We start from the raw sequence: 13,617 nt of genomic DNA, 5'->3' as shown, positions 1-13,617 counted from the left end.
TTAGATGTTTCCAGTGGTTAGTGTTTAACAATTCAAAAGTATGAAGCTACGTAGGTGCTATAATAAGATATAAATGATTAGTGAAATAACCTTATCTGCTATTTTTTCTTGGGGTTGTGTGACATGATTGGAGTCATGTGACTATTTTTCTTTTAAGTTTAACTTTGCAAGCAATACTGTTCCAGTGTTCAGGCTACTTAAGATATCACCTGCAGTTTTACCTTGATCAGGAATTTATAGAAGTGAGACCATAAAAGGACAGACACAAATGGCTTTAAAACAAAGACTGGTGTATTTCTACTAGACTACTTGATACAGAGGATGCCTGTAGGATGAATGGTCAGTCTTAACAGCAAATACAAATATATTTTATTTGGACAAAATTTCTCACACAGGATAGAACACTGACACTTACATTATGGTATTACTGTGCAAAACCTAAAGTGTAATGCACAAGCAGTCCCACCCCTATCTTCCCAACCCCTTTCCTTGTGTATGTAAAAATAGGAAGACACCAGCCAATTAAAAAAAAAACACCTGCAAAAAGGCCAAGTGAGAAACAAGTGTAAACAAAGCAAAGTGAATTAACTACAGGGGCTTCATTTTACAGTGAATCTATGTTCAGAGTTCTGACTGAGAAAGTATTCACATGCCCTTCCAACCTCCTGTTAAAGGAAGCTGCTTGGGACTGCTACTTTTGATTTTTACAGGAAAACAAAGTAACCTAGAACGAGCTTTTAGAGTGCAGTGGAGAGATTAAGCCCAACGTCCCCATTAAGTGTAAGAAGAAACTGGCCACAATAGAGACAAAATGGAAAGTTTTTTTTCTCTCACTTTGGTGCAAGTTTATTTATCATTTTGTACACTATCCATTCATACACCTGTGATACAAATTCTAGGAACCTGCCACAAAGCATTAAAGCACAACATACCTATTATTCTGTAGACATTTGCATTTTTAATCTCCATTCAGACTAAAGGGATCAGCAGTGATCCATCCAACAAAAACCTTAGTTCTATAAAAATGCAGATGTCTGATAACCGCACATACATGAGGGAGGGGACAGCAAAAATGTTCACTTACAGGAAACATGGCTCAAATCTTCAGATTAAAAAAAAGCTACATCCCTGGAAGAGCTGGCTGTGTAGGGATTTCTGTAGGGGATCTTGTAAACTCATTTCACATAGTAAAATCTAAGCCTACAGGCTTTTTGCTTTGTGGAGGTCAGTAGTAAGGATACATGGGAGAACTTACTGTCTTTTGCATTTATTATATCTTGCAGCATAGCGCCTTGAGCTGTTGGCAGATTTGACAAACCTACTGGAGTACCTGGAGTGCTGTATATGGGTGAAAGGAATGCTCTACACCCTTGGCTGTATTTATTATAGGGCTTTTGCAGCTAGGAAGTTTTCCAACCGGTACAATTATAGTGATTGAAAACAGCTATACTTCTGAACCATGAATGTGGCTCAATTAAAATGACCTACCAGTAAATGCAGTCACAATAGGAAGTTTATATGGCAGGGAACACAAAACACAAAGACAATGCTATTTGTTCCACAGTTCTCTGAGGCTAGAAAACCTGTTAACTTTGAAAGCCCTAGAAAAAATGCTGCACTGGTTTAGAAACCATCTACTTGGCATAAGATCACATTTCTTTTTGTGTTCTTTTTGCACAAAACACTTCATAATCTCATAATTTCTGCATTAAGCATTCTGCATTTCTTTGCCAATCTTGTAGCTGAGGATTTTGTTCCAGTCGATCTTGGTGCGGGTGACAGGTAACTGCCGGCGTAAGGCTTTGAATGTGGTGTCTGACATAGTCTGGTAGTTTTCACTGATTGCTGTCTGTAATGGCAAGCAGGTTCAGTTATAGTAGTAACAGAATACTCTGAAAAAGCATGACTTGGTGTTAAAGCCACACAACCCTTTCTATAAGGGGAAGGCATACTACCAACTAATTAATAATGCAAAATCACCAGTATGTGTGTGCACAAGGGTTTCTGTTAGACACCTAAGGAGGAATCGCTACATTCACAGAAGAGTTTAACTGACTTATTTGCACCAAGTCTCCTTCTTGCATGCAGGCTGGGACAATGTAAAAAGCTGTCACACATTTTTTGTTAATATTTTTCAGCTGTGACAAAGGAAAGTATTTAGACTCACCCACACCCCTTCCATGCTTGTTCCAGACATAGTTTGTAATGCTTTAAAATAACTATGGCAAGCTTTGATTATTAGCAGCATACAGCTTCAATACTATACTGTCAACAAATACAACTGCTCTTTCCTAAGTAATTCTTACAGTCAATACAATATTAAGTTAAAAACAGAATTAGTAGTCATGTTTCCATTAACTGTAAATGGACATGATTCCATCATGCTTATTTTTAACAATATCTGATCTTACCTGGTACTCGTTTTCTGCATTTTCTATTATCTTAATAAATTCCTTAGCTGTCTGGACATCACTCTACAGAGCAAATGGGAAAAATGTTTTAATATATTAAAAATATAAGTTACTCAGTATAGTTAAGTGACATGCTGTGCACACATGAAGTGCACAGTATCAGCAGCTTTCACCTTCTGTTTCTGGCAGGTTCCTTTTAGTTATTATGGATGTGACTCAGTGGACAAGACAGAAGTATGTATTAGCTAGGACTTAGGCTCCAAACTGAAACAGGGCTGTGCCCTAGTGTGAGCAAAAGGAAAGCAGACCTTCACTGATATAGATTAGGGATTTTGTGACTATTGCTCCCTCTACTGTCACTATAGGACTAATTGCTCAGTGCACTGTTCATACTATTTTTCCTTTGCATGTAGATGAAAAGGCATATCCTGTTCCTCTTTAACTGATGTTTCCATGATAAGCTGACCAATAGTGAATGAATATTTAACACAGTCTAATTTTAAGCAAGAGAGGAACCTGTTTCCCATGTGACTCTGAACACTACAGCTACACAGACTGCTCACCCTAAAATTACATTAGTTTTTTAGAGAGTCAAGAGTGTAGTCATAGAAGTGTACATCTGGTGAGATGTTTAAGAAAAATAGTTGCTTTATTATAAAAAAAATCTTGTATCATACTTACTGAAACCTGTACAGAGTCCTGGATATCTTTATGACTAACCAGTTGAACATTACCATCTTCATAATAATGAACCTGAACAAGGACAGACAAATACAGGTTATCATTAACACTCATTTTATAAACCCTAGAGCCCCCAAATGCTACCAGAATGGCACAACAGCATTGTTGTGCCAGTCTTCTCTGCTTACGTGGAGACTAAAAGCAGGATGGATTTTCTAAAAGGTTTCATTCTTTGTCAAGCCTGTTCAAGCCTGTTCAAGATTATGTTAATGCAGTAAACGCCTAGAGTTGAAATAAGAGCAATTATAAAAGAATTCACGGTATAGTTTTTAGCCCTATAAAGCGAAGCAGACTTGGAGGCATATAGGGTAATGCTACGTATTAAACCACAGGCCAGACTTTAGGCAATGTTTAAGACGCTAAAGTTTTAAGAATAAATGTCTTTATTTGTATAGATTAATAGCATCTTGGTTCTAAAAGGACATCTTAGCTGTATTTCAGCATTTCATTTTTGAGTCAAAAATATCAGTATAAGAGAAGCAGCAATGCAGCTTCTAGTTATTGCCAGGCAGCGTAACTCACCTGGATCTTGAGCACAGCAGCCACCTGAGCTGTTGGTGGTGTGATGGTAAACTTCCATTCTGATCTCCAACGACCGTTCCTAAAAACAATCACACCATGAAGCCTGTATTTACAAGAAGCTCTAACAACAAAAAGAGCCAAATCAACAAGAGCATGTTGTTTCTGTCATCTTCCTATTGCTTTGTGTTCAACGTTAAAGTGCCTTATGGCACTGAATTCCATTCCTGAGGCACAGTTCAAAACAATGAAGCTTCACACTGGCTCTGGTGCACTTTTGCTCAGGAATATGTAAGGGGATAACTATCCAGCTTTGCTAATGCTTTTCTCTCTGGATAGGTCACTGAGCTATACTGGAGCCTTTAATGGACCACAGGAAGTAGAACTGATTGGGAAGCCCAAGACTACCTGGCTTTCAGACTGTCAGAGCCAGATAGAGGAAGAGTTTGTGTTTGAGGTCTAGGAAAGGAAGAAAATACAGTATGTTTAAATAGTCTTACCAAAAGTTTTTGGGCTGGAACTGGTGGCTCTCAATACAGGCAATAATTGTCTGCTGACCATCTATAGATTTACCATAAACCTGTATTTAGAAAAAGTTAAAACAGGTTCTGTGATACATACCACAAGAGCTGAGGAGAGCTATTTTCTGTTTTTGACAGCATTGTGGAGGCTTGGTGTTGTGCTATGTCACTGGGCATGCATACCACTAGCTAACTTGCCCAATACTTCTACTTGCATGTATGTGCAAATTATGCCTCCTTTTCCTTAACTGCAGATATTAAGGTGCAGCCATGCCTATGAGCAAACAAGGCCCAATAAGCCTTTACCACTGTGTGCATATCAATATATTTGCACCCTTTCTGGAACTCATTATTCCAAAATTAGGAAAAACAATACAGACACTAGTGAAGGCGGACAATTCAAACAGCACTGCTCAATACAAAGTCCCTTTAAGGTATCGATTGACAGGAAGCAAAGCTTTCAATGAAACAAGATGGATACTCAACAGTACAGAAGCCATTGGGGTAGTGATCTTTCACGTATGCTCTCAATGCACTGTCACAAGCATCTCTCCATGGTTTTAAAGCTGCTTCTGTGTCCTCAGGCTGGGGGTCACTTGCTTCTTTCCTTAAATGATCAAACTTAAAAGAAAGCTTGTTTCTTGGGTCTAAAAATCTGCCATTGCCCAAATCGCCATGTTCTGTGATTAAGACCTGGAAAATAAGAGTGGAAATTAAGAAGCTCTTATGCTGCTATAAATGTGGTGTTTTGGGTTTCTCCCTGACTAATGGATTATTTCATTGAGCTCTAATATCTTGTAAAGAAACAAGGACCTTCAGCAGTAATCTCAATTAAGGGCAGAATGGTTGTGGCTCTTCACAGTAATATTGCACTTAGTCTTCTGTTCCAGAAATGGCTACTACAGTAGTGTTGTATATATTTAGCTTAAAGTTACAATATAAACAGGTGGTTCTGTTTTTAAAAAGTTACATCTTGCCCTGTTCTTTCCACATTTCTAGAGGAAACAAAGAATCTTTCTCTGGGATTTACCGTTTACTGTAGTGTTCTATGTTGCAACAGCTTTCCTTCCAGTCAAGAGGATATGTAGATGCGGCTACTTCTAATATACACAAGCGAGAGCACGCAGAGCAGCACAATACATTCTATCTTCTTGTCTTGCTTACAAGATTTCTCTGGCTTCCCAAACACTGATTTGTTTTTAATTATTTTTTCTCCGCCTTGCAGGCTATACAGCAACTTTTTCTTGTCAAAGTTATTTCTATGGACAGAGCTCTTGCAACATCTGCTTCCTTTGAACATATCTGGGATGCTAGTAAAAGCTAGGTCAGTACTGTGCTCAGAGGATAGAACAGATGGCCAAGCCAGCTTTCTATCCTCTGTAGAACTTGCTGTCAAAAAAACTAGGTCTTTTTATTCCCTGTAAAATGTCATACTTGTGTGTAGTCATCAAGAAGTTAAAGAAAAACCTGGGCCGTTCTGGAAAGACAGTTGTTCTCCAGCTTGTCTCTTTATAAGAGGCATTACAAAGGGAAATGCAAAAATTGGTGTAGATTGGATAGTATTAGACTTCTATAATCAAAGATACACATTTAGGGTAACTGGGGATGGTTAAAAATGAAGACAGTGGACAAATACTATTAAGAATTCACTATTGATTTCAGTAGGAACTGTGAGCATGCAGTAACATAAGGATTTGTAAATGAACTTTAAATGAACAGCAGTCTTTAATCATTCAAACTCTAACTAGAATCTCAATGACTTCAGCATCCTTTACTTAAGGAACAATAAATTAGAGTTACCAGTTAGTAACAGACAAAGCTTTAAGGGAACAATCCACCTATACGTCTTTTATAAGGACAAAAATTTGGTAATATAAAGATGGCAGGGGGGAGGAGAGATGACTAGCTTCATCCTACCCACAACTTGCAAGATCTTTAAGAAACAAAGTATTTATTACTTTTGCACAGTGCAGTAATACAAACCCCTAGACTGTACAAAACACAAAAAGCCTTTCGTACCTGATCATCATACCCTTCTATCTTCACCGGAGTGAACTGATCCATGTTATACTGTGCAAACGCACTGTTAAGAATTGAAAGAACATGAGCTGTAACTGTACACAGTTATTTTTCACTTGGGAATAAGTATATAGTGGGACTTAAACTACAGGAAAAATGTCCAATTTAATAGTTTTGCAGACAATACACACTAGGACTTACAAAATTTTTCAATTTTTTATTAGTGATAGCTATAAAAAGTCTAAAGCAAGGTTTATTTAGTAATGATCAGGAAAATACAGAGTTCAGAGGAAGAACTGTGCCTAACAGAATATGAGCAGTCCAAGGCAAAACAGGAGCACACAAGCTACAACTTAGCAGAATGGTAAACAAATATGAGTTGACTAATTTATGACAACTTTCTGTTGTAAAAACCTGCTGACTGACATGTCAAAGCTCAAAGCAAGCAAACCTTGGCATCAAAAAGCTTGTATGCATAACCTTTAGGTGCCTTCTGATGAGACTAAGTAGGTTAACAAGATAGTTTGAAAGCATTTTTTTTGAGGGTAGTTCTTAAAAGTGAAACAAAAAACCTCTGGCTTAGGACTGCTCAGTATTTCAGGCTTCACTTGCCTTACAAATTATTTCACTTGCTTCACCAAGATCAGACATTCCTGCTCCAGTTGAATGTTTTAGCAGAGTACCTTCCTGTCAGTTTTATATGGCCTCTACAGCATGAATTCCAATTCTGGCCTTTTAAAAAGAATCTGCCATGTCTTTCATTATATTTTGTAGAGGGAGAAGTTACAGTAGACTTTTTTCAACACCACAAATGACTTATACTCATAATTCTGTGATGAATTAAGAAAACGTGTTTAAGATGCTAATTTGACATACATTTGAAACAATATTTTGAAAAATAGTACTTACTGTGCTGCTCCTTCCCTGAGAAGATTGTCATTGCTAAGCAATAACCTGACATCTGGAGGAAAAAAAATGTCCAGATTACTGAATTTTCTTGATCAAATGTTTCTCTTGCATTTCATCTTTAGCTGTACAAATACACCCATTAAAATGATTAATTTAAATTTCATTAAGAGTCATAGAATGACAGTATACTTTTCCTCATTTATATTTGCTGGCCTTAAAGAGTATATGACATAGCTATAAACTTCCATAACAAGTGAAACATGAAGAAAACCCAGCTGATCATTCTTCTTTGTTTACTTACCATTGAATACTTCATTAAATTCTCCAGGGGGTGCATGAGTGATGAATTTTGCAGCTATGCGCACCTACAATAAAGCAGAAGAGTAATTAACAAACTTGAGAGAAAAGACCAATTACAAATGGTAACAACAGCTACAACCTACATTGAAGCAATTCACTGACAAAACCAACTTGGACAGTAAGAGGGAGTGCTAGATTTAGGGAAAGACTGAGGCATGCATTTTCAAAATGAGAATGGTCTCATAGAAGACCAGGTTTTTCAGTGCAACTGAGCAGAACAACTCTAAATACACTCAGCAAGAAGTGCAAACTTAACATGGGCAGCTGTAAAAATGTGAACTGTTCTAGTACTGCACAGCACTAGATTTTTTTTTAAGGACATGAATGCTGGCTAGCCACTTTTCTTGTTGACATTACTAAACAGTGGCTTTTTCCAATCCCTGTTAGTAAGCAGAAATCTGTGTCAAGATATATAAGGAATAAGAAGCCCCTGTGGTAAATCACACTGTAACTAGATGGCAGCCTACAGCACAACCAGGTAGCTAAGGAGTGTCTAACACATTGTGAGACTCATTGATTCCCTGTGATGCAACTCATTTGACGCTGATGACTGGCTGAAGGAGATGCCACTGACTAGCAGCAAACAGCGTGTGAAGACTGAGGAGTTGATCCCTCTAGAAACAGAACAGTAAATCAATTATATGAACTACCATGGGACTGCTTTCTGAGTTAATTATGTTTCACAGCCTTTGAAAAGACAGTGATGTACTCAGAGTGCAGAGGGCAGTATGGAGATGCAAAGGAAACAGATGGAAAATGACAGAAACGTGGAAGGTGATGGAAAGCTTCAAAATGAATCTGACAAGTCAACAGGAACGGATGGTGCCTCCAGAAACCTCCAAAAGTCAGCAGATGATTTTCCTTGCTCCTCTTGTAGTGCAGTCCTGGTCACTTCTAACACCCTGAGCAGTGGAGACAACACCTGCCAGCCATGCCTAAGCTTATGGCGGATGAACTCCAAGGAAAATCACGCTCTGGAATGCAGACCATCAGAACCTCGACAGGAACCAGGAGATCCTTCACAGATTAGTCCTATGCTCCACCAAGCGATGGAAACTTTGTCTCCCAATAACACTGTAGAAAGAGGCATGGCTAGGAAGAGGAGTGATACAGCCCACAATGTCTTTCATAAGCATGGGAATGGTCAGAAAGTTAGCCAGCAGTGGGGCTGGCTATTCTTGGGGATTTTGACCTCTCTAGTTGCTGTAAGTAACATTCTACGCATTCATCTATGGATTGAGAACAAACACCCAGTGCAGGATCCTCTTGCTCACCTGAAGTCTCCTTGTCCTGCAGAGAGCACAAACTACAGTCTAGCTAACAGTAGCCATAAAGAAACTTTTCTGGTGGAATTAAAGAATCTGCAACATGAAAAGCAACATTACGGTCTTTGGGAATACCAGGCTGCAAAACCCAAGCCATCGCTGTTCCTCCTGCATGCATTAAGCACCTCTCCAAGACTTGGGATATTGTATATATACTATTTTGATTACACAGAAACATTTCTGCCTTTCATCCATACGGTATGTCCTGTGCAAGAACATGGAGTGGATGCACACAAGAAACTTTCAGATCTTAAACCTCCTACTTGGAAGCAATGGAGAAAACTTCTGTTTAAGCTCACCTTGGCTTATCCATTAGTTGCTGAATTTGCCTGGAGCTGGCTAGGGATTCATTACTGGACATCATGGTTTCTTGTTATCAATGCCATGCTACTCTCTCTTCTAGAACTACTGTCCGTTTGGAATCTCTGGTCAAGAAAAGAATTGCAAACTATTCCGTGCAGAGCATGCAAGCACTTCTGGCACGTGTCCACTCAAGGATTACTGGGGGCCATTCTGTGGCATCTTATTCCTTCGTTTATCTGGAAGTATGTATTTTATTGGAAATTGTACTGTAGTCCAGTCATAAACTTTCAGAAAATAGTGAAAAAACTACGGGATTTGGAAATGTAAGTAATGCAATAAATATCTGAGAAGGCCAACTGTAAGGAAAATACCTAAATGTTTTGAACTCTGAAGCTGGAACAAGAAAACCCATTCTCTTTTAAAGAGAATAAAAATGCACTGTGTTCTAAAAACCAATATATATGTTTTGTGTTATTAGAATTCAGGGGCCCTAGGTATTGATTCTGTTCAAACTATTTACCAAAACAACAACCCTTTATTTAGTATTAATAATCAAGTCTTTTATGCCTTTTACAGCACCTAAGGGAATAAAATCCTCATGGACAAGACTGGAGACAGGATATGTCATAAAATTAAACCTCTCACTTAGAATGATACAAAATGTACTTGTTCCTCTCAGTCTTCCAGGTTTTAATTAAAAATAGTTGTTTATGATTTGTCACATCATAATTTAAAAAGCAAGCTATGAAAGGAAGTATGCATCTTTCCAAGCAAAAGATGTACTGGCTTATTCCATTATAACAGTATCAAATAGCAACTCTATCTTAGCTGGATTGAGCTTCAGATAAAAATAGATCATTTTCCAAATTAGCACCTATTTTTTAAAAAAAGTATGTACATCCTTTATGCCTTAAAATGCAATACAAGTGAACAATAAACTAAAAAAGTAGTTACTGTAGTTGATGCATTATGAAACGTCAGACCATTTTCTCCTGATGTTCTGCTTTTAGATAAGCTTGGTAAGTATACAGCAATGGTAAAAATGTAGCTCTTGGAGTTTGAAAAGTGTGTACCAATTACAGTTATTTAAATAGTGACATTGTTTCCATAGTCTTGTTAAATTTCACTATCAGAAGCTTAGATAGTGACTAAGATAACATAATAGTAATAAAGAGAGACACTGCTACTTTATATTGTTTGTGGTCTCTGCTGAGAGACAGCCCTAAATGGTTGAAAGATCTATCATATCTATCTTTTCTAAGAAAGCACAAGTGTAAGCGCTAGTACAGGCATATCCAACTCAGTATTAAAGCCTTTACAAATACAGTACTCCGAGCTCATGTATTATTTTATGCCCAGATCCATTTCAATGGGAGGACTGCACTAGAATACATTCTGCAAATTAACTGCCCAGCTGAGCAGACTCCCTTTTACAAGCTGCCTAAATCAACATACAGAAAAAATAAGGCCCCCAAAAGCCATAAAACTTACAGTCTCTGTATTTATGCAACAGTGTTGCAGCTGCAGAATAGTTCTGTACATGGAATCCTCATAAAGGAGACTACTTGTTTAATAGATTGACTTCTAGGTCAACAGTTTGATTGAAACACCCTCTTAATAACAATGTGTTTCAAATCTTGCAGAAAAGGTTTCTACAGTCTTCCAGAAATTCTTCCACCTTGGGAAGATGAGTGAAATCAAATCAACACCATAAGGGCTCCATATTTCAAACAAACATCACAAAAAGACATGAACAAAGCAAACACTGCAAGTGAAAGTTGGTCAGTTCTATAAAGTATCACCAGACCTGCCTCTCTTTTGGAGCGATAAAACACAATGCCTTTAAGTCAAACTACGGAAATCAAAAGTGCAGTGCCAGAAACAGACTGTATAGAGTAAAGTGATTAATGTCAAGCATTTGAATTGTTGTTCCTTATCATTTTCAGAGTTTATTTGTTTCAAAGTGGTGTCAGCACGCTGGCAGGATGTTCACTTGCAGAAGCATGAAAAGACTTTCTGCAAGCTGACCTATTTCCTGGCTCATCATTACCATTTTGGGTAGCTCTGCAGTATGCTAGCAAAAAGTAGCTTCCTTTTTCTAAAATGGGGAAAGTATCTAATAGGGAAGCTACTCGATCATTAGTTCAAGCCAGCAAAATGGCAGCAGAAACAACTTACGTAGGCAATAAGATGCCTTCCGCTAGGCCTTGAACTAGCACATGTCCTTAGTTTACCGAAATACGCCTACAGAGAATAGAGAACTGACACTTGTAGAAGGGAAGAACACTTCATTTTGTTGTGATTGTTGGTTTCTTTGCTTTTTCTTAAAGCACTGGCAAACTCGAGACTTAAAGGAAATGTAAAACAGTTGTAGACTTGTCTGAATGATTATTAAATGGATACTAGAAAAATCTTTGCTGCAAGACTTTTTTTCAGAATCCTGCTGGAGAGCATCCCTTTCTATCTGTGCTGAGCATGAAACTACTTTAAATTCACACTAGGTTGCCTCAGCACAGACATGAAGAAGAACACAGGCTCCAGTTTCAAGCAAAATCCCATCTGTTCTGCCAAATAAAGTCTTTGGGCACATATAGTTCTGTGGGCCTTTTCCTGAAGAAGGACAAGTCTTCCCATAGGTAGCTTTGAAAGAGTTGTAGACTTCAAGTGAATGTAAGGGGAAGAGGGGAAAGAAAGGCCTAGTGACCCCAGGTTCTTGCAGCACAGACTCTCATTCTCAGACCAAATTAACTAAGTTAAGAGCATAGTTTAGACATAGCCTACAAACAGGGACTCCAGTTCTAGTTCTGTTAACGACTTGCCACATTACCAAAGGCAACTTATTTCATCTCTATCTCATTCTCAAAATCTGTACCAGCATAACCCCCAGCATGATAAATCCTTACTTTTGTTTTCATTTTCATATCAAATGCAATGTTGACTACAATTTCAGTAGCTGAAATCAGAATGAACTTCAGCTAAATGACAACAGATAAAATACACATTTTACACAGCATTGAATAAATTTCAGTTATGTGCTAAAGACCAAAGGAATTCTGTTCTGCAAAACTTATTTCAAATAGTGCTCACATGCTCTTAACTAACATTTAGAGTCTAACTACAGTGTTGGATTGTATCATAAGAACATGCTAAGCTAAATCTTCAGTTACTTAGCTAATACAGACTAAGCTATAAATATTGATTAAAAATTGGATCATGCAGCATGATGGCTAACATAAATGTTATTCCTTGCCTCCTGTGAACATTTAGGTCCTTCCAGTGAAAAGCAAGACTGATGAATTGCTTTCTGCAGTAACATGGCTAAGATAGTCTCTTATTTTACAGTGAAACACACCAGGAACTTGCCTGGCCAGCTGAAGATGAATAATTACTAGCTTAAGGAGAGCAGAAATATTTTCAAAACAAATACGACTCCTGTACCATATTAGTTTTAAGGTGACCAGGTACATAACCATAGTACGGACCTAGTTCCATACCTGCAGAAATATTAATGGAGGAATTGCACCCTGAGGCTCTATGTGGTTCCTTCATGAGGAATGTCACTACAATGAAGCTGAAATTGGCAGTTTGAAAGGCAAATGAAAGTAGACTTCAGTCTCACATGATCCTTGAAGACCTTTGAGTCTTGATGAGATGCTTCAGAACATTAAGAAAGCAAAAAGCTATACGTGTTTTTGTGATTTAAAGAAGAGTAACTTCAGAATTTTTTGTTACCCATCACTTGTACGCATCTTGTGTCTGCGGACTTACAGAAAAGGCTATTCCTTCATTTGTTACATAAACCCTAGCGCTGCCTGTAAGACTGGGATTCTTTCCTATCCCTATGCAAGAGGAATAATCTGTTTCCCCAGTTTCTAAAATAATGTGTTTCTGTATTTATTCCTTAGTCCCCACCATCCAGTACAATTTTTACAATCCACAGCAAAGTCAATAGCAGCGACCGGGACAAGCAGAAAGCCAGAAGACACGTTTTGAAGGTCCTCGCGATCCGGAGCTGAGCAGACTCCCCGACGTGTCTCTAAGGGGCCGCGAACTTTGTTGTTGATGTAGCAGAAGCCAAGAAAGCCGAAGAGCAGCGGATGCTGCTTTCCCGCACAGCACCGCGGGGAGACCCCTCCGCTAGGGCTAAGCAACGAGATGCCGCGCTGAAAAGCGAGCGCTTCACCCCCGCCTGGATCGCTCAGCCCCGGCGCGGGCCGCCCCGCAGCTCTCCCGGCCCCGGGCAGGCGGCGGCTGGGCCGGGCCCGGCCGGGCCCGCCGCGCACCGGCGCCCTCGTCCCGGCGGCCGCCCTCCCTCCCGGCGGCACCCTGCGGGGAGGCTGCGGGGCGCCGCCGGGACGGGGCGGGGCAGGGCAGGGCAGGGGGCGGCGCGGCACGACCCGTCCTACCTTCTCCTCGTCCGACACCCGCTCCTCGAAGTCGGCCATTTTGGCAGCCCTGGGACCGGACCGGCCCCGCGCGCAGCATGCCGGGAGCGGCGCGCGGCGGAGC

At 39.4% G+C, this 13,617-nt stretch overlaps 2 protein-coding genes across 2 annotated transcripts; one reads left to right on the top strand and one right to left on the bottom strand.

Annotated features, from left to right (window-relative positions):
- Nucleotides 1-269: 269 nt before the first annotated feature.
- On the bottom strand, nt 270-13,615 carry CAPZA1 (capping actin protein of muscle Z-line subunit alpha 1). Its single transcript, XM_064498224.1, has 10 exons — nt 13,515-13,615; nt 7,422-7,485; nt 7,121-7,172; nt 6,212-6,275; nt 4,679-4,885; nt 4,172-4,251; nt 3,675-3,753; nt 3,093-3,164; nt 2,412-2,474; nt 270-1,849 (listed from the first exon to the last, which is right to left on the bottom strand). Exons 1-10 carry the CDS (start codon nt 13,551-13,553, stop codon nt 1,709-1,711), a joined length of 861 nt encoding a protein of 286 aa, XP_064354294.1. The 5' UTR covers nt 13,554-13,615; the 3' UTR covers nt 270-1,708.
- On the top strand, nt 7,484-11,647 carry LOC112990210 (bifunctional apoptosis regulator-like). Its single transcript, XM_064498222.1, has one exon. The coding sequence runs from the start codon at nt 8,209-8,211 to the stop codon at nt 9,433-9,435; it is 1,227 nt and encodes a 408-aa protein (XP_064354292.1). The 5' UTR covers nt 7,484-8,208; the 3' UTR covers nt 9,436-11,647.
- Nucleotides 13,616-13,617: the final 2 nt, after the last annotated feature.

The sequence above is a fragment of the Dromaius novaehollandiae genome, chromosome 27 (genome assembly GCF_036370855.1).
Source record: "Dromaius novaehollandiae isolate bDroNov1 chromosome 27, bDroNov1.hap1, whole genome shotgun sequence".
Classification (NCBI taxonomy): Eukaryota; Metazoa; Chordata; class Aves; order Casuariiformes; family Dromaiidae; genus Dromaius; species Dromaius novaehollandiae.
Note: the sequence above shows the minus strand (reverse complement) of the source record. Positions and strands in the feature narration are given on the sequence as shown.